General features: G+C 48.9%; 4 protein-coding genes across 4 annotated transcripts; all 4 read left to right on the top strand.

Moving 5' to 3' along the window:
• Positions 1-6554: 6554 nt before the first annotated feature.
• Positions 6555-6954, top strand: FPRO_09579 (uncharacterized protein; the record flags this gene model as incomplete). Its single annotated transcript, XM_031232986.1, has 3 exons — positions 6555-6606; positions 6664-6723; positions 6782-6954. 3 exons carry the CDS (start codon positions 6555-6557, stop codon positions 6952-6954), a joined length of 285 nt encoding a protein of 94 aa, XP_031082868.1.
• A 1338-nt stretch (positions 6955-8292) lies between these two features.
• Positions 8293-9456, top strand: FPRO_09578 (uncharacterized protein; the record flags this gene model as incomplete). Its single annotated transcript, XM_031232985.1, has 3 exons — positions 8293-8526; positions 8581-8949; positions 9004-9456. 3 exons carry the CDS (start codon positions 8293-8295, stop codon positions 9454-9456), a joined length of 1056 nt encoding a protein of 351 aa, XP_031082867.1.
• A 1959-nt stretch (positions 9457-11415) lies between these two features.
• Positions 11416-13629, top strand: FPRO_09577 (uncharacterized protein; the record flags this gene model as incomplete). Its single annotated transcript, XM_031232984.1, has 3 exons — positions 11416-12481; positions 12538-13402; positions 13464-13629. 3 exons carry the CDS (start codon positions 11416-11418, stop codon positions 13627-13629), a joined length of 2097 nt encoding a protein of 698 aa, XP_031082866.1.
• A 984-nt stretch (positions 13630-14613) lies between these two features.
• FPRO_09576 (uncharacterized protein) lies at positions 14614-16568 on the top strand (the record flags this gene model as incomplete). Its single annotated transcript, XM_031232982.1, has 2 exons — positions 14614-15787; positions 15838-16568. The coding sequence occupies 2 exons, from the start codon at positions 14614-14616 to the stop codon at positions 16566-16568; spliced, it is 1905 nt and encodes a 634-aa protein (XP_031082865.1).
• Positions 16569-17849: the final 1281 nt, after the last annotated feature.

Below are 17849 nucleotides of genomic sequence, written 5' to 3'. Positions count from 1 at the left end.
CAGCCTTTCTTCCTAGAGAACCATGGTGTTGAGTTTCTAGTGACGTATGCTCAATAGAAGAGGCGCTTGGCAGATGGCACTAATGAATTATGCTTTCTTCGCGAAGAGGTTTAGAATCGAGGCTTTGATTGTTTGGTAGAGTTTACGATGATCAACAGATGGCCATAGGCTGAATATATCCAGAGACCTGCTGCAAACTCCATCATGACCATTACATAAGGTGGTTTGGGGAATCAAAACAATCGAATGACATATGGGGTCGAGAGTTTATATGCGGAGCCACTGTCGGACCGAGGAACAAGACCACTTCCCCATATCTCCAAGCATTGACCGTTTACAGTGGAACAAACATGGGAATTAGACTCAAAAACCGCCTTGTTTTTACCCAAGCCTCGGGGAGCAAGAAAGTATCAGACTTTAATATAATATAGAATGTCAAATAAACTCAGTAAAAGGTATCCCAAACCTGTCCTAAACTTATGCTAATTTACCCAAGTCTTTTTGTCATTTAGGATCAAGGCCCTGACTTTTCTTTCCTCCCCTGGCCAAGTAAATGGCTCGTCTGGAGACTTTTACGTACAGAAGCTGATCCCTTCCTTTTGGTAGCCGACGATTTGCCTGCCATAAAGGCCAGCTCGTGAGGTCAATGAACGGCATAGTGGTAACTTCCATTCTAGTTAGATAGGTAGTTAAGCTTTGGGAGATAGTTATCTGATCCAAGGTAGGTACCTAGGTAGGTAACTATTCAGTACATCTGCCGTGCCGTTATTGTAGGAGGCCCATTGTCATTTCAACTCTTGCACTTTTCAGATTCACAACCACACCCAGTTCATCATCGCAAACACCATCGCTCTTTGTTGTTGATTAACAAATACACTCTTTGGTAATCAGACACGTTCATACCAAAATGATCTCTCGCTTTAGACGTCCGTCTTTCGCGCTGTTTCAAAAGAAGCGACCTGCACTGCATCTACCACCGCTCAAAAATTCCTACGAGAATGGCCAATATCCTTCCTAAGGGAGGAAAGGAAACTTAGGATCTTGATCCTAAAGGACAAAAACATTTGGGTAATTTAGCCTAAGTTTGGGGGATTCTTTACTAAGTTTATTTTAGCACTTTCTTTTTTAAGTCTTGAGTTCCTTGCTCCCTGGGGGCCTTCCCATGAACAAGTAGGACGTACGCGGCAATAAAGATAAATATGGCATGGTATAAGTGTCTATTCCGCCAGGAGAATTTCCATAAGCTCGGATCATCTGCAGGCATCTTTGTAAGTTCCCCAATAAGAATTATTCACATAATTCTAATTTATTTCAGCCTGGCTAGTGCCTTGTCTAAGGCCCCTCTCGTGACAAAACTCACAAACTTGTGACAATCTCTTTTCGGGCAAAATGACAACTCGAAACTTGAAACATCAGCGTATACCCATAGCTCAATACGAATTAGCGTGTTATTGAAGGATATAGACAACTCTCCGTTCATTGATCTCACGAGCTGGCCTTGATGGCAAATCGTCGGCTTTCAAAATGAAGGGATCAGCTCCTGTAGTCAGGACTAGGTTTTCAGTTCAATAAAGCTTCGTTGAGTGAGTCACAAATGGTTTGAACGCAAAGGAGCGTTCGAGTTCGTTGCTGCTCCATGATCTCGGAACGATTAAACAGTTGCATGAGCTCTCGCTCGGGAATTCGGCGTTGTCTCGACAATAACATTCTCTCACTTCCTCACTTCCTCACTTTGTACGCCCGGTACACCAACACCACGGATGTGTATCATGGATTTGCGTAATAAGATCATCGCGGTGGTATTGGATGAGATACCTGCAGGCTGTCGTACCGGTAAGTGAAGTCGAAGCACCAGCTCGGGCATCAGGCAACCTCTTGTGACTGCAATCAAGCCTTTCGACGACGGGAACTTATCCAAGAGAGGATGCAATTGCTTTGTGTATCAATCGACGTTTCGCAGCGTTGACAGTAGGTGATGGCCGTTCGGCGAAATAGATGATCAGACTCCAAGCTCGGCCAAATACCTCGCTCTGTGTATGTGTGCACTGCACTCAACCTCGTAACTTTGGGCCTTGCTTCTCCTAGATATTTGGAAGGCTGCTTATCAATATCAAGGATAGCTACACACTGAGAACAATGCCAAGGTTGACAAGAGAGAGGCTATTATCAGTTTGAGACAAAGTCGCACAGCAGCATCGCGGTCTAAAACGGCGAGGTGCAGTGCTGTACGGCATGCAAGGAGGCAAGGAGGGAAGAAGACGCCTAGCTGGGAGGTCACATTGTAGCATTTTACATTCCATCTACGTCACGACCGGTGAGTGAAGAGCAAGCTCATTGTGGAGCCTGTTGTTGAAAGTCCATGAGAATGGTTGGCTGATGAGGCCAGCATGATAGGCGCGGCCAGTACCCGATAACCGGATCAAGAGGAGCTCGCAGGCTCGTCACACAAGCTCATGCAAGGTTTGTCTGTTTGTCTGTCAAGGATAAGGTACGGTGCGTAGTCTCATCACGATTCCCCTGCTCTGCATGACTGATCCAGAAGGCTTTGAGAGATGGCAAACCCGGGTTAAAGACACTGCATTACGGCAAAGTCCTTGACCGGTCTGCCACGCTGAATCTACATATACTCGATTTAGTAACAGGCGAGACACCGGTCAGTGCCCAAGCTGACAACAATTCCTTCTATGGTGATCTGAAGCGTGGGATGAGGGTATGTTGGCGTGGGGTTTGAACCGCTGCAGCTGGTACACTAAAACCGGTACGGCTCGTTGGTCGCTTTGACTGGTATCCAGTATGTAGTATGTATGTAAAGGCTCCGTGACTCTTTTGGCTTTGTTGTCACGTCAATTCAATGTGGAAACAAAGCGAGAAAACTATGCTGTCCCCAGGTGTATAGCAAATGCTCAGACAATCGGGTTTGTGCCTTTACTGCATAAGTGAACCGGGCCAGTCTTTTACAGCTCCCATCTCTGTTCCCACGCCTTGAACATAGCGAGTCTGGCCAGGGTAGTCGAGTCAGACACTTGCAGTCAGCATCAGACAAGGCTCGGGCCCGGAGTCGATGATACGACATAAAAAGACACCAACATCGGACTGAAGCGAATGCTAGCACATGCTAGTCTGAATAGACTCGTGGAAAAGCTTGAAGTGAAAGGCTAATAGTCAAGTTGTATGCAGGGGTCCGATATGTCATCAGCCTCAAGCCTGGAATAGGCCAGTTTTCTGAGAAAGGTGGACGGACGTAGCGGGTTCGGCAGTCAAACAGGAGTGTCAGAAACGCAGCGGCCACTAACAAGTCCTCCGGCACTTTGAGATTGATGAAGCGCTCGGGGCTTCTGCAAGTCGCTTGTCAGCAATTTGAATACACTTTGACCAAAATGTATGGTTGCGGACCCCGTGGGAAGAGGCGTTTGATGCGCACTACTACGGTACTTATCTCCGCTTTCCGAAGGCGCCAGCGTTGTTCTGTAGATATTGGCCAAATAATCGGCTCAGAAGTTTGTGAATCAAGAAACGCTCGATGACACCCGAGCAGTCAGTCATGAAGTCGAGAACCACTAGATCAGTGCGAGTGAGGTTTGTGGCTAGTGGTTCGGTGATCAGGTAACTAGATCGTCCAGGGTCCTGATGTCAGTCGCAAGACGCGGCTAATCCATCCCTCACCCTCACAATAGCCATGAATGAAAATCCAGAGTACACCAAGATCATCACCGAGCTACTGCATAGTGCCGTACATGTCATGACATGTAGGTACCAACCGGGTTTTGTACACTTCCCTGTGAAAAGCCTGGTGTAGCCAAAGAACTCAAGACCAATGCGCAAAGACCCCGGTAGTTGATGACTGCAGTGATGATGCTTGATGCAACGTTGGTTCATGTGTCGGGAGAGGCCAACTAGCGATCGGGGTTTAGAAAGGAGATTATATTGATCTTAGCGAGGATGAAGGACGTGTTGTTACTTTGTTTTATGGAGGTCTGAACTCTGAACTCTGGTGAAGACACGAGCTAGTGCTGTAGAGCTTGACACTAGGTCACATGTCACCATCTCATCGGGCTTGCTTTAGTGCCCTGGGGGCTTAGTCTAAGGCACGAGCACCCTTGATAGCGGATTGTCGGTGGAGAGAACTCGAGGTCCCCCCACAAGCTCTCGATAGATCCGGGCTCTTTGGCTCCTGGCTAGGCTACCTAGGGGAGCATTCAAGGAGTTCTGGCTGGATCAATGCTGCTGAAAGCCGGGATCATGGCAGGCTAGGCAGGCTATGGCGGTGATCTTTGCAACTCCACAGCACATCCATCCATCAACGAAAAGAAAGAGAAAAAAAAAGAAACGAAAAGGACGACGTCAAATTTTACGAACTGTCAGAGACAAACGAGATGAGACACAATAAAGGAGGAGAGTACAACAGACAGTCCAAGTTCAAAGCCACGGATGCCACGTACGAGTCCTTCTTTGTCCTTGGCCCTCAGCCTTTTCCGAGTCTTTTCTTTGCCCTTTGCCTGTTGTATTGGAACAGATCGACAAATTATATCCTTGACGATTTCGGCTTTTAGCCAGCAAGGCCTATTGGTCGCCTGTCTTGATCCCCTGAGCTGGACTGGGCTGCCCTGCCTCAGCTGGCGTCTGCCTCAAGATGCTGGCTGAAGCTTTCGCTTGACGTGGCCATGTTAAGATGTTATCTCAACTGGATGCCATACCAACAGGGGTTGTTCTCTCATCAACTTTGCCCAAATCTCCTCCTCAAACAGACGCCCAACGATCACGTATAGTTACATAGTATTCACTCTCCCGGTCCTGTCGCGTGCCTGCAGACGAAACGAAAAACTGCACTTGATGCTCGTGTGCGACATCATCTCAAGCATGACACCTCATCCTGCACATCATCACCACTAGAAGTGAGAATCCTCTGCGTCGCACTCGATTGGTAGGTAGTATTGTCTCTCGTCGTCTCTTTTCGCGTTTCCAAAGCTGAGCACAGGACGTGGTCTCCCGCTTCGTGTTTATTCCGTCATGGCTGGTCAGCCTCATGGTGTCTTTTTTTTTTCTTGTCTCCTCAATCATTGTGTATGTATTACTATTATCCTTGGTGTTGGGCGTCCGCCATCCAGCCAGTTTTGCTTCGCTCTACGTAATCTGCTCTGTGTACTTCCCTTTGCTTTTTTCTCCCTGGTCCAGCGTGCCAGTAACCTTCAGCCTTTCCAAATCAAGCTCTTAGCTTAGTTATAACCACAAGGATGCATGCGCGCGTACATACCCGCTGTGATCTTGGTCCCATTTCTTGACTATCCCCTTGCACATTTGCGCCTAGCAGACAGAACAAGCTCCACGGCCACGAGACGAGCCTCTTATTATCGACGCCCTCGAAAATGACTTAGACCACACGCCCCCTTGTTTTCCTTTCTTTTTTGCCTACATTTCCAGTTGTCCCCGTATCCTTGAGCGCACATTATTCACAGGTCTTTGCTTGTCTTCTCCAGGTCAGCCTCGTCAGGCCTCAGTTGACGGATTCCCTATGTGTACAACACTTTCAGCACCTCGCCTTTCTACCCGCTCCCGCAGCCGTTGCCGTTGCCATCCGTCTTAGACTGGCGGGAGCCGGCACGGCCCATTCTGAGGTCAAAACGACTTCTTACACACCCATCGTGAACTGGGACCCAATGTACCAGATCCCACCCTTTCCAATTCCTCCAAGGGGCTAGAAAAAGCAAACCCAACTCGGAGCCCCATCTACCAAGCTCCGGGGCCATAGTCTAGTAGTGCGTATTGATGAATAGTACGCACGCTTACTTCGTAGGTAGTTAGTTAGTTAGTTGCTTGCTTGCTTGCCAGCAGAAACTTCAGGTCTTTCTTTTTTGAGGTTTCGCTTGTCAATCCTTCCCACCTCCTCGTCAAAGCACAAGCTCACATAGTGGCTCACATCCTTCATACCAATTATTTATAACTTGTCCGAAATCTACTCTCTTGTCTCTTCCTCTCCATGTCCTCTCCGTGACTGTACTGAACTAATTTACTTGCTTTGCAATGCCATATCTTCCGGTCTCCTCAAACCTCTGATCCTCGATCATCTGCAACTTAGCCTCACACAAGCTTTTTCTCGTCTACTTGAAGCCTGCATTGCCGCCTCCGTCACCCTTCCCATTGAACGGCATCTAATCCTATCCTGCCACATCATCGTCCCGGAATCCTGGGCCCAACCTGTCTGTTAGCCTTCGTCTTACCTTTCGGGCCTCTTAACTACATCACGCGTTGGGCAACTCTACAGGATACCCGTTGCCGCCCTGTTCTTGGAAAACCTCGCACCCGCCGTATTCTGACACGGTGGCTACGTACAGCTTGGTTCATCTGAACGTATAAAGCTCATCATCTCCTCCCTCGGTGTTCTCATCTGTCGTCTCAGCTTCGAATCCGTTCTTGAGTAGGCTTCATTAGATCTTTGGTTATTCAGATCTGGTACACCAACCTTCTTCAACTTCAACTCTCTGGTCTCAGAAAAATCAGTTTCTTCGGCCAACTATCTTACACCAATCTCCGCCTGTTATAAAAAGCCCAAAATCGCGATGGAGGTTCAGTCTGCCACTCCTACTGGCCCCTGGCAAGATCAGCTCGACAGTATGGAAACCCCCACCCTCCACTTGGCACAAACTTCATATTCTAACTACTGATCAGGTGTTTGCCGAGATGCCCAGTTGCGTCCCCCGGTTTTTCAAATTGTGTCAGATCGTCGAGGTATGCTAGTCCTGAAAGATGACTTAGATGTTCTGGTCCTGAGCTCACATTCTTATAGGTGGCCGAACTGCTTGGTCCAGCAGAGTAACTGTCCATGGCAAGACTCTCGCAGCTCGTTTCTGGTATGACGGCAAGAATCTCAACAATGCCAGAGAAGATGCTGCCGAATGTGCCGTCAAGTGGTTGACTGGATCTGAATCTAGTTCTCCCACCCAGCAATGGGGTTGGTAGACTTACGATGTGGGGGTCACTCCTTTTCATATGCTTAACCCACTCAAGCATTACTGACATCTACGGAAATGGTGGTCTGTCCATTTATGAACGAAGGAGTTATCTTTCTTTTGTTATTATGATTTCCTTTTGGTCTTACCTCTTTTCGAATCAAGCACCTGGAGTTTGGTAGCAAAACTTACGAAACGGGCAAGGTTATGTTCACCATGCTCTCAGCACCTGGAACAATTGACCCCTTGGTCAAGGTCTTCGGTTGTATTTTATGGGTTGGGTTGGAGGGCGAAAGTCTGATTTTTTCATGTATGACTTGAAGAAAGGGTAGGATATGTCGGTTATTACAGTTCTTGTTTGGTGTTTGACGGAGTCGGTTACACTGAGGGTCTCTACTAATGAGCCCTCGTGTGGAGGTTCACAAAAGCTCGTAGAACAGCAGACGGAGACTTTTAGAACTATACAGTTTGATTCGATCCTTTAGTATTTGGGACGTTCAGTAATGAAATTTCCAAGGAATACCCAAACAAGTTCCTTGCTGTGAGGTCGAGGGGGGGGTTTATTTCAGGGCCTATCAGCATATCTCGCAGCATCCCTGTGCAATGCAGTCAGCGCATCGAGGCTCCGACAGCTCTCAACGTCGTTTTCTCATGTACAGTTCCCTCCTGAAGGGGAAGTTCATACTCAACCAATGTTGTGTAACCCCCACCCTCGGTACAGCCACGGTCGGTCACAGCGTAGGTAGGACAGCATGAGCAGGCCACATGAAACGGCAGTTTATAAATGCCGACTGGTTTATACTCTACTATCGATCCGGCGTCGGCATTTCACAGCATAAGAGTGAGGTTCAGTGCGACGTCAATTGTGTTATGAACACCCACCTAGTATCAGTTGGGTAGCTGAAGTAAGCTGCATAATTTGATTCCTGACAAGAGGAGAGCAGCAATGGCTCTAGGATGATTATCATTTGCTACCATAACCATTGGAAGCTGGTTTCATGTCCAATCCAAGCAGCTCGATGACTTCGTTTCGCAAGAGTCGAGCTCAAGTTCAACCACGAGCACTTCCAACCTTTAGAATCACAAGACATTACTACACATAATTCCCGCTCCAGAATATTGAGTCAATATGAATTCCAATGCTCCAACTCTTGTCTCCTTGCCTGGAGTGTCGTTGATATCGAGCTTCAGACGTGGTTATGTAAGCATACATCAACGCTCGGATTATTGCTTATCCGTCATTCTGGGAATTTTGCATCGCGAATTAGACTAACAATCGGATCACAAGAGCCACGAGGCTGTTATAATTCCTGCTTCAAGAACGTTGCTAGCAACGCGGAGCTCAGTCATGTCTCCAAGAACGAGTATTTGGGGCGCATGCAGAGCTCTCGCAATTCGTTCGAGACCTGTCGCCCCTCGATCAGCCCCATTCATCCAGTCTCTTCCACGCAACAGATGGTATTCGAGCCAAGGAAACGATCATCCTCCGAAGGCAATTGATAACTCTCAAGAGGCTCAAAACTCCCAGGCTGGATCAGAACCGAAGGAGGAAGTGTCGGCAGCAGAAAATGGAGAGGTTGAGGTAGGACTTGGTTCAAAAGCTTCCGTGTCTCGCAGCTAATGAGCTGCGATATAGGTGACTTCTCCGACGTCTAGTGCCGAAGTTATCGACGATGCAACGCTCGAGCAATTATTTTTCGGTGGCCGTACACAAACCAGCTCAGTTGGAGGTGCTGAGGGTGGCCTGACACCGGCACAGGAGGATGTTCTTTACCGAGAGGGTACTATTCCTTCAGCCGAGAAGGCTGAAGCTCTCGTTGCAGCAGCAGAGAAGTCCGAGTTGGAGACTACGGACAGCACAGAGATGCAAAACCCAGGACACAAGTTTGGCCTCCCCAAGAGGCCGTGGCCGCAAGGGTTCAATCTGAAGAAACGTTACCATCCTGTCTTGGAGCAAATTACCCGACTCCTCATGAGGGATGGTAAGCTCAGTGTTGCTCAACGAGTAAGTTTCGCCTACGGAATGAAAATGGAGGCAATTGGCTAATCAATGAATCAGAATATGGCCATTGTCATGAATTACCTCCGAACCGCACCACCTCCGATCTATAGCCCGAAATACCCTCTACTGCCCGGAACCCCCCCGGCCTCACACCTGCCTCTCAACCCAATCCTGTACATCACAGTTGCCGTGGACTCGGTAGCTCCTCTTCTCAAAATCCGCAACGTGGCCGGCGCCGGTGGTGGTGGCCGTGCACTTGAACTTCCCGTACCCCTGGGTGTGAGGCAGAGACGACGAGTAGCGTTCAAGTGGATTCTGGACGTGATCAACAAGAAGCCTTCCAAGGGCAGTGGACGTAAGCAATTCCCATACAGGATTGCTGAGGAGATCGTTGCAGTGGTTGAGGGGCGTTCGGGTGTGTGGGAAAAGCGAAAGCAGGTGCATAAGCTGGGTACAGCGGCACGAGCGAATGTTGGATCCAACAAGCTCAAGGTCAAGAAGAAGATGTAGATTTAGACGAGGTGCAAATGGAACGCCTGGTCCTCTGGATGTATAGTAGATGTGCAAAATATGTAACTATATCAAGATACTGATGAAAAGACGCATTTAATGTTACTGTACCTAGTGCTCAACTTGCCATTCAGGGGAATCCACAGACTGTCCGGAATCTCCAAGCTCAATAGTATTGTACTGTAGCAAAGTTGGGACTGTTTCAGCGTCGTTGTTTGAGTCAAAGCATGGTTTGGGGCTGTGCTTATGCTCTCATTGGCGCCGTCGTATGGTGGGAACGGAAGCCGAAGATATCGGAAGAAACCTCGGTAGCTGCCGAGAGCCCGGCCCCGGATCCGGACTGCAGCGGCACCCGAATCGCTTAGAGAGTCGGAATGCTTTGACAAGTATTCACAATTCGTAGCGAAACAAAACTCGCTAAATTATGAGTAGTAGACGAGGCTCAACAAGATATCGAGACATTCGGTCCTTCTATGAAAACTGATTTTGTTACCCAGCAAGATAAATTGATTGATAGTTACTTAGGTGCATGAACACGACGGAGTTAGGGATTTATGGATCAACAGGGCTGATGAACATAACTCTGGAGATTCTTTTTACGCAGGGCATCATATGAATAGAGCCCCAGATCGAATTCGACGCCTGTAAGAAAGCATTGTCCAATGATAAAACTTCGATTTAGAGGTGGCAGGATGATGCTTTCACATGACGACACAACCACTCGATAGTTTGGTCAAGGGAGGCCTCAGTTGGGGTTGAGCAGGTCAGCTTGAGCTTGAAAACTCAGTTGAGTCATCAAAAGCAAAGACCCCATTGGGCTTTCTCTTTCTTTCTTTCTTTCTTTCTTTCTCATCATCCAAGCATACCTACCCTTTGGGCCTCTTTAATTTCGGTTGGTGAGTTCATATCGATTAACCTCACGCAGTAGTGGTGACGCCGTCCACTTTTTAAAATGCTTTAACCGACGTCTTACGCACATCATTACCATAATGAGGTTTGTCACAGGCACTGACCTTAAATGTTAGTCGGATCTTTAGTGCCCAACTTCAGGGCAAAAGTACGGAGGGAAGAAACAGTCCGCGATAGCGTCAATGTTTGGTAAGATTTGTTGTGAAGAGCGGTGACATATCAAGAGTTAAATCACGCCGTTTCGTTGCCTCTTTCTCTAAGCCTCCTGCATTTAAGCTTGATAACAAGCCTTCCCAACTGTTTTCATCCATCTTATTCCATCCTGGGTGTAGCTGCGTCTACCCCACTAACCCGGTGTGATCTTCCATACTTCTGTGACCCAAATTGGGGGTTGCTGCGCCGCTTCGGTCTGGGCTCTGGGCTCTGGGCTCAAACACCTCTAAACTCTAGACTCCACGCCACTACTTCCCCAGAACCTACCTTCCATAAGGTAGATCCCACTGCCACTACCGCTGCCGCTACGGTACAAGTGCACGTCAACCTTTCTCCTCTCCCCTCTTCTCTTCTCCTCTTCCTCTTCATACTCAGCTTCATTATCCCCGTCACACAACGAAGCAAGAATTACCACTACATTGACCCCCGTATAACTGCCTCCGCCGTTCTTTTTGGTATTGCGACCTTGCGAACCGAGGACATTACGCTGCTATTGGGCGCTCACCAGCTTCACCGAGTGGCCTCTGACGTACCGCCCCGAGTTCGAACACTATCATTTATCTCAACGCTTACCGACATCACCATCGATTCTTACCCAGCCAATTTGAGAGACGATAGAACATATACGCATTCATTCTTGACCACGCGCAATGCCACCTTGTATCACACTTGCATAGGCATCTCTAACATCTACCTGCGGAACCCCCACCAGACTGTTCATCTTTGTGGGCGCAATCCTCGACACCGGCTTGGTTGAGCTCTCGTCGCATCTCACCCTTCTTACAAATCTTGTCTATTGCCTGAATACGAACATCTCGATTCGAATTTGCCGTCATCATGTCGCACAACCAGCAACCCATGAGCATCGAGGCTATGCTCGATATGGAGCGCAAGGAAGTTCTCGCCTTGCTCGAGAATCGACCTCGCCCTGAGCCCTCCATGCCAGGAGCCATGCGATCTGCTTCACCCTACGCCACCCCTCGATCTCCCGTTCGGAGTATGTTGGATGTCGACGATCAGCCAACACCAAGCTCACCAAGGCAGACTGTGCGGAGTATGCTGGACACCAGTTCTCCCCCGCCGCCAAAATACCGAAGCATGTTGGATACTGACACCCCCCTCGCTGGGCCCTCGAGGCCTTCCGGGACCAGTACGACTCCTAATTCTCCAGTCATGACCAAAGCAACTCTCGCGCCCAGTAACGTCGGGCACACTCGCAGCTTCTCTGATGCAGCCTCGAACCCCGTCGATTTTGGACCTAGAGCTGCTGCTGCACGTAATGACCCTACCGCCGGGTATCAATTTTCAGATATTATTACGCGCAATAGCGGCCAACAACTTCCCAAGAGAAACACGCAGGGTGGCAGGAAGCCATCTGCGAATGCTCTGAGCGAGGCACTCCGCAACGCCGATCTCAGTGGCCTGCAAATCCCTGGAGAAGGCGATGGCAGGCGTTCCTGGTTTGGCGGTAGCAGCAGCAGTCAGAAGTCAAAATCTCCTCACAATCGGCTGGGGTCAAGGTCCAGGTCTCCAGCTCCTGTAACGCAAGTATTGGCGCCAGGTAAGGCCATGCTTGATGATGGCCGAATTGTGGATATCAGCAATGCATATCGAAGGTTATCTGATGCCAACCTAGCGTACGCAGGTGGTAGCTTGTCTCAGCTGCCGAGGCGCAACCGCGAGGATGCCCAGAGTGGAAGGATGATCAAAGACTACCTGAGCCCTGATGGCGAGCACCTTGGCTCAAGTGAGGAAGACGAGGCGTACTCATCCGATGACGAAGATCGTGGTCGTAAGAAGGCTCCTAGGTCACTTAACCCCGATGCAATTGGTGGGTCGGCAGACGATGCGAATAAGGAGCGACGAAAATCAATGAGTCTTCTGGCTGCTGCAGAGGAAGAGCGTAAGCTACCCCTCCCCTCGTCTCACCTCAAGTCGGTGATGCTAACTTGGTACCAGGGACAACAGTTGCAGCGAAGCAACCTAAGTACCGTTCTTTACTCGATGAGCCAGAAATAAAGATTACCACTCCTCTGGGCGAGAACACGCGGTTAAACAAAGGCGGCGGTGTGCATCCTAAGACTGCTTACGATCAGATGTCAACAGTGGCTTCTGCAAACGATTCAGATGAGGAGGCAGATATGGATGATATCAAGCGGGCTCAAAAGCTCTCCTGCTCGATGTCAGGCATTATCTCTACTCCTGAGTCTCACCGCGCTATCCGCATGATTTATCGTGGCGATTACAACAAGATTGTTCAGCAAGCCGAGGAGGAACACCACCGTCTGCGAAAATATCTGGTTGCATCGGATCTCAGTGACGAATCGACGCACGCCCTCGAATGGGCCATTGGAACAGTCCTGCGAGACGGTGATACCTTACTATGCATCTACTGCGTGGACGAGGAGACCGGCATCGGGGGAGTCGACAACTCAGTTCCTGATGATCCGAAGGCTATGAGAGAGCAGGCAGCTGCTATCAACACGGTAGCAAGCTCAAGATCTGCTGCGCCCTCCATGTCTGCTGTTCCAGATTTCGTGAGGAATTCTATTCGAGGAGACTCCTCCAAGAACAATACCCCAAACACATCTCCCGCGCCTTCAAGTCGAGGAGAAAGGGGTAGGGCGGAAGAAGAGCGGCGCCGAGCAGTCAAGGAGATCACAGACAAAGTGCTCCGTCTTCTGCGAAAGACGACTCTTCAGGTCAGAGTTATCGTGGAAGTCTTGCATTGCAAGAACCCAAAGCACTTGATCACAGAGGTCATCGACCATGTTAACCCAACTCTTGTCGTCATAGGAAGTCGAGGCAGGAGTGCACTCAAGGGGTACGTTAAATTAAGCGACGTTTCCACTATCGAGGCAATGACAGCAGCTAACAGTACACAGTGTCATTCTGGGATCATTTTCCAACTATCTGGTGACGAAGAGCTCGGTCCCTGTGATGGTGGCACGAAAGCGTCTCCGAAAGCAGGGCAAATACAGAGGTGTGAAGCCTGTGAACAATCTCAGCAACCCAGCGGCCCGAAGTTTGGCCAACGCCAAAATTGATTAAGCGAAGAATCACGTCTTGGAGAAACTGGATCGGTATGGAGAGGCACATGCATGGGAAATGCTCTACGAGGCTTCATGATTTGTTATGCTCGGTTCAAGCGGCGCAAGGATTAGCAGTTTATTCTTAGAAACGGGCTTTGTTAAACATAGTTGGCGCAAACCTGGTGATTGAAAGCGGAAGCGGAACCAGAACCAGAAGTTGAAAGGGTTCAAGATATTTTGGGTAGAAACCGCTCTTTAGTTTATCAGTAGAATCAATCCAGATTATGAGTTCAAAATCACAATTTGGTCTACACACAGCCAGCTGTGAAGAATTGCATGAAGCCATGGGGTTTCACTGAGTTAAAGGTGACATCACGTGTCATATCTATCCATGCACGTCTGTCTTTATTCCCATCCTAACGCCCAATTACGACTGACTCGACGCATGCATTTATTGGATTTAAGCTTGCACTCTTTTGAACCAGCGCTGGCGTTCTCGAGTCGACTTGAAATATCTGACCTTTTTTTTGCATCTGCCCAACCTCTCATTATGCCTCGGATGAATGAACAGAAGCAGAGCAGAACCAACGGCAGCTTACTGCTGTATCTTATTCATACGAGATTCGCCACAGGGATTCTGACACATTTCATTGGTCTCTCAACCCGCAACCCTAGGGAATTTAAGCCTGTGACTCGCTTGAGCTTCGCCTCGTATGGCCCTGAACTGGGCCTAGACTAGGCCTTCTCTTCTCTCGCGTCTCGCCTGGACCAGCAGCCAACAGAGCAGCAGGAGGCTGAACTGAAACGACCCTTATTAGTACGGACGGACACTGACACTGACACAGACACGGACACAGGCTGGAGAGGCAGTAGAGCATGAAAGTGCTCCACCACAATTATCACCTCTTTATGGCTTGACGATCTTGATGTTTGTTTGCCTACCAATCTCACCTGTCCGTCCTATTTTTATTTTCCTGTCTCACTTTCTGATTCGCAAACAATTATGAGACTTCTCAACACCAAGACGCTACAGCTCGAGAGCTTAGAAGAGGGGTCCGAAAAATACGCCATCCTGTCTCATACGTGGGGTACAGATGAGGTCCTTTTCGGTGACATACAGAATCCCACGCGCATGGAAGACATTCGGAAAAAGAATGGTGCTGGCTACCGCAAGATAGTGCAGTCCTGCGAAAAGGCTCTCAGCCGCGGGCTCAGCCATCTCTGGATCGATACTTGCTGCATCGACAAGTCCAGCAGCGCTGAGCTCTCAGAAGCCATCAATTCTATGTTTCGCTGGTACAACAACGCGGATATATGCTACGTCTACCTCACAGATGTCTTTCTACACGCCGTGGGCATCGGTTTGACGTCCGGCCTGAAGCAGAGTCGTTGGTTCACGCGTGGATGGACACTACAGGAGCTAATCGCGCCTGATGAGGTGGAATTCTTCGATCACAATTGGACTCCCGTCGGCGACCGACATACTTTGGCTTCTACAATCAAGGAGATTACAGACATTGATGAATTGTTTTTGGTCAGGCCTGAAGGGAAAAAGGATCGCAAGATATCGGTCAAGCTCCAGCGTGAAAACGTGGCCACAAGGATGGGCTGGATGGCCCGCAGGGAAACGACGCGAGTTGAAGATTTAGCGTACTCTTTGCTCGGAATTTTTGGAGTCAACATGCCCATATTATATGGCGAGGGCTCCAGAGCCTTTCTGAGATTGCAGGAAGAAGTTCTCAAAAAGTCGCAGGATCAGTCCGTACTTGTCTGGAGATGGCCCTTGTCTCGAAAGCCTGAGGAGAATACCCACCGAATGCATTTCCTCGCTGACAGCCCAGCCAACTTTAACCTTCGCACATATGCAGGACAAGAAGACTCGGGCTTGTTTAGTGTCAGGTTGACAGATCAAGGGCTGGTCCTTCGCGTGTGGAAGTGTCCGTGCAAACTGACACGTTGGAATCATGACAAGACAGAACTCAAGGAAGCCAATGATCGGTGGTTGGCCGTCCTCGACTGCAGTCTGTCTCCGGATACTCTTTCCAGACCAGCTATAATTCTCAGCGAGAGTCCTTATGCTGAAGGTGCTTTTCGACGAGATCCTACGAGCGTGATTATGGTGATAGAACATGATCAGAATAAGTCCGGGTATTTGGATACCGGTGGTGATAGGAACGGTGAGGCCAACTGTTGTGTTTTCGTGTGGATATTGAACTGACAGCCTTAGCAATATATTCCATTGAATACAAACCCGAATTCAAGACGGAGACAATTCTGCTTGAGTCGGATTCTATCGAGCCAGATGCTCGCCTGCGAGGAAGCTTTCCCTTCAAGGTCAACATGACTCTCAAAGACCGTGAGCTTAAGCAGCGTGCGGCTTATACCGGATCTCAGCGATACATCGTAGCGGGCAAGCTCGCCAACAAACCAACACAAAACCCGATATATGGAGTCTTATTCCTTGGAGCTGATGATACAGACACCGAGCTCGTCGTATGGTGGGGTCTGATAGAAGAGGGCACAGCCATGTACGACGTACATAATCGCCACAATGGCCCTCGAGTCTGGAGTAATAGTGTTCCAGTGTGTTTCGCCCAGTCGTGGAAAAACCTCACGGGTTCAGAGACTTGGGATGCCAAGCTCGCCGAGTCGTTGGCTGTGGATATGCTCTGTGAGGAATTTCCACTTCCGTGGAAGGGAACAGAGAGGCCTTCGGTGGTAGAGGTGGAAGACGGCTTGAACCTGCAGAACGCCCTCAACGATCAGAAGCCAATGGCGACAGAAACGGTGATTGAGCTGTTCACTCAGTGTGCCCAGCCAGTAATTGAGTGCATCGGCTGGGGTATGAGGCTCAAGGCGTCAATGAGAAGGATGGAGTTTCTGGGACGGCTGTGCTGTGAGTTGGCCATCGAAGAGAAGAACCCCAATGTCGAGAACGATGCTGGAAACTATGCATAGATATGGGAGCTGGGGTAACTGCTGGATCACATGGTGGCTGTACCTATAGGCTGACAGAGCTTTGTATGAGCATGAGGTGATTGTATATCAGAAGAAAAGGACGGCGGTAGTTGTTAGTGAAGATAGACTACAGTTCATATGCATGATGGCTAAATAAACTCCAGAAACCGCTGCAGCCTGAATTTTGAGGAGAATAGCAGACTATGAGCCGAGCATCAGGCATCTTTGTAGCGATCCTGGGCCTTTCGTCACTGTAGATACCATGGCCTCATCGCCTCATCCCTCCCGCTTCATCCGCCATCGCATCTTGGCCTCCATCAAGGCCAAAGACACAGACCAGGTCCACTTTTGTAACAAATGGTCCACAATCAACAACAAAGCGTTGCCAGCGTATCAAGAGCGTGAGCGTCGAGTCATAATTGCGGTGTCATTGGTCCTCGTGCCCAAAAACAACACGGTCGCGAGCCCTGTGAATGTGGACGGAATTTGCCTCCAAAACAGACACGTTATAGAGTCGTGAATACGTCCCAGTTTCGTGTAGTGGATCACCTTATAAAGGGAATAAATAGTCTTATCTCTCAGGGTCAATAAACAAAAAGCACCATGTGACCGTCGCGTGTTCAGCTTCGGGCGCGTTAAGTGCTTCCTAAACAAGACTAGTGCGGGGGGGCTCGAGAAACGGTCTTGTTCTGCACGGTTGGCGGGGCTTGATTGGATGTTATGCGTTGTCTAGGGGGAGGGAAGAAGGGCCCAGCCTCGTTGATTTTGGGTCTTGGAGGGGAAGTTGCGGATGAATGTGTGAGTAAAGGCAAGAGTGAGTGAGTGAGTGAATGTGTGATGGGTTAAGGCAAGCGTGGTTTATCTGGAGCTGTTAGTGATGTGCATCAATTATTGTCTTAGTAAATGTCAGGTAGTAACTGAATAACCACTTGTGTTTCATGTCTAACTTCCTTCCTGTTCTTGAACTTTCATCCTTCCTTTCCCCTTCTCATCCACATTCCCAGGCTGCTCAGTCGGTCAAGGCACCTGCGGCCCCATCCTTCTTTCCTTCTTTCTTCTATCCATCCATATACACTCAAATATCACCTTAGGTACCCTTGCACAAGGAAGTTTGGAATATCGTTCCTGAGCTTCTATTTGCCCCTTCTATCTCCTCTCTACAGTAACCAACCATCCAATCATCATCATCATCATCATCATCATCATCATCATCATCATCATCATTCTATGCATACCATACCATACCAAACACTCGATACTCATTAACCTTAGACTTCACAA

Source organism: Fusarium proliferatum, assembly GCF_900067095.1.
Source record: "Fusarium proliferatum ET1 genome assembly, contig: FPRO_scaffold006, whole genome shotgun sequence".
In the NCBI taxonomy this organism is placed as follows: domain Eukaryota; kingdom Fungi; phylum Ascomycota; class Sordariomycetes; order Hypocreales; family Nectriaceae; genus Fusarium; species Fusarium proliferatum.
The sequence above is the reverse complement of the archived record's forward strand: the minus strand, read 5'-3'. Positions and strand labels throughout refer to the sequence as shown.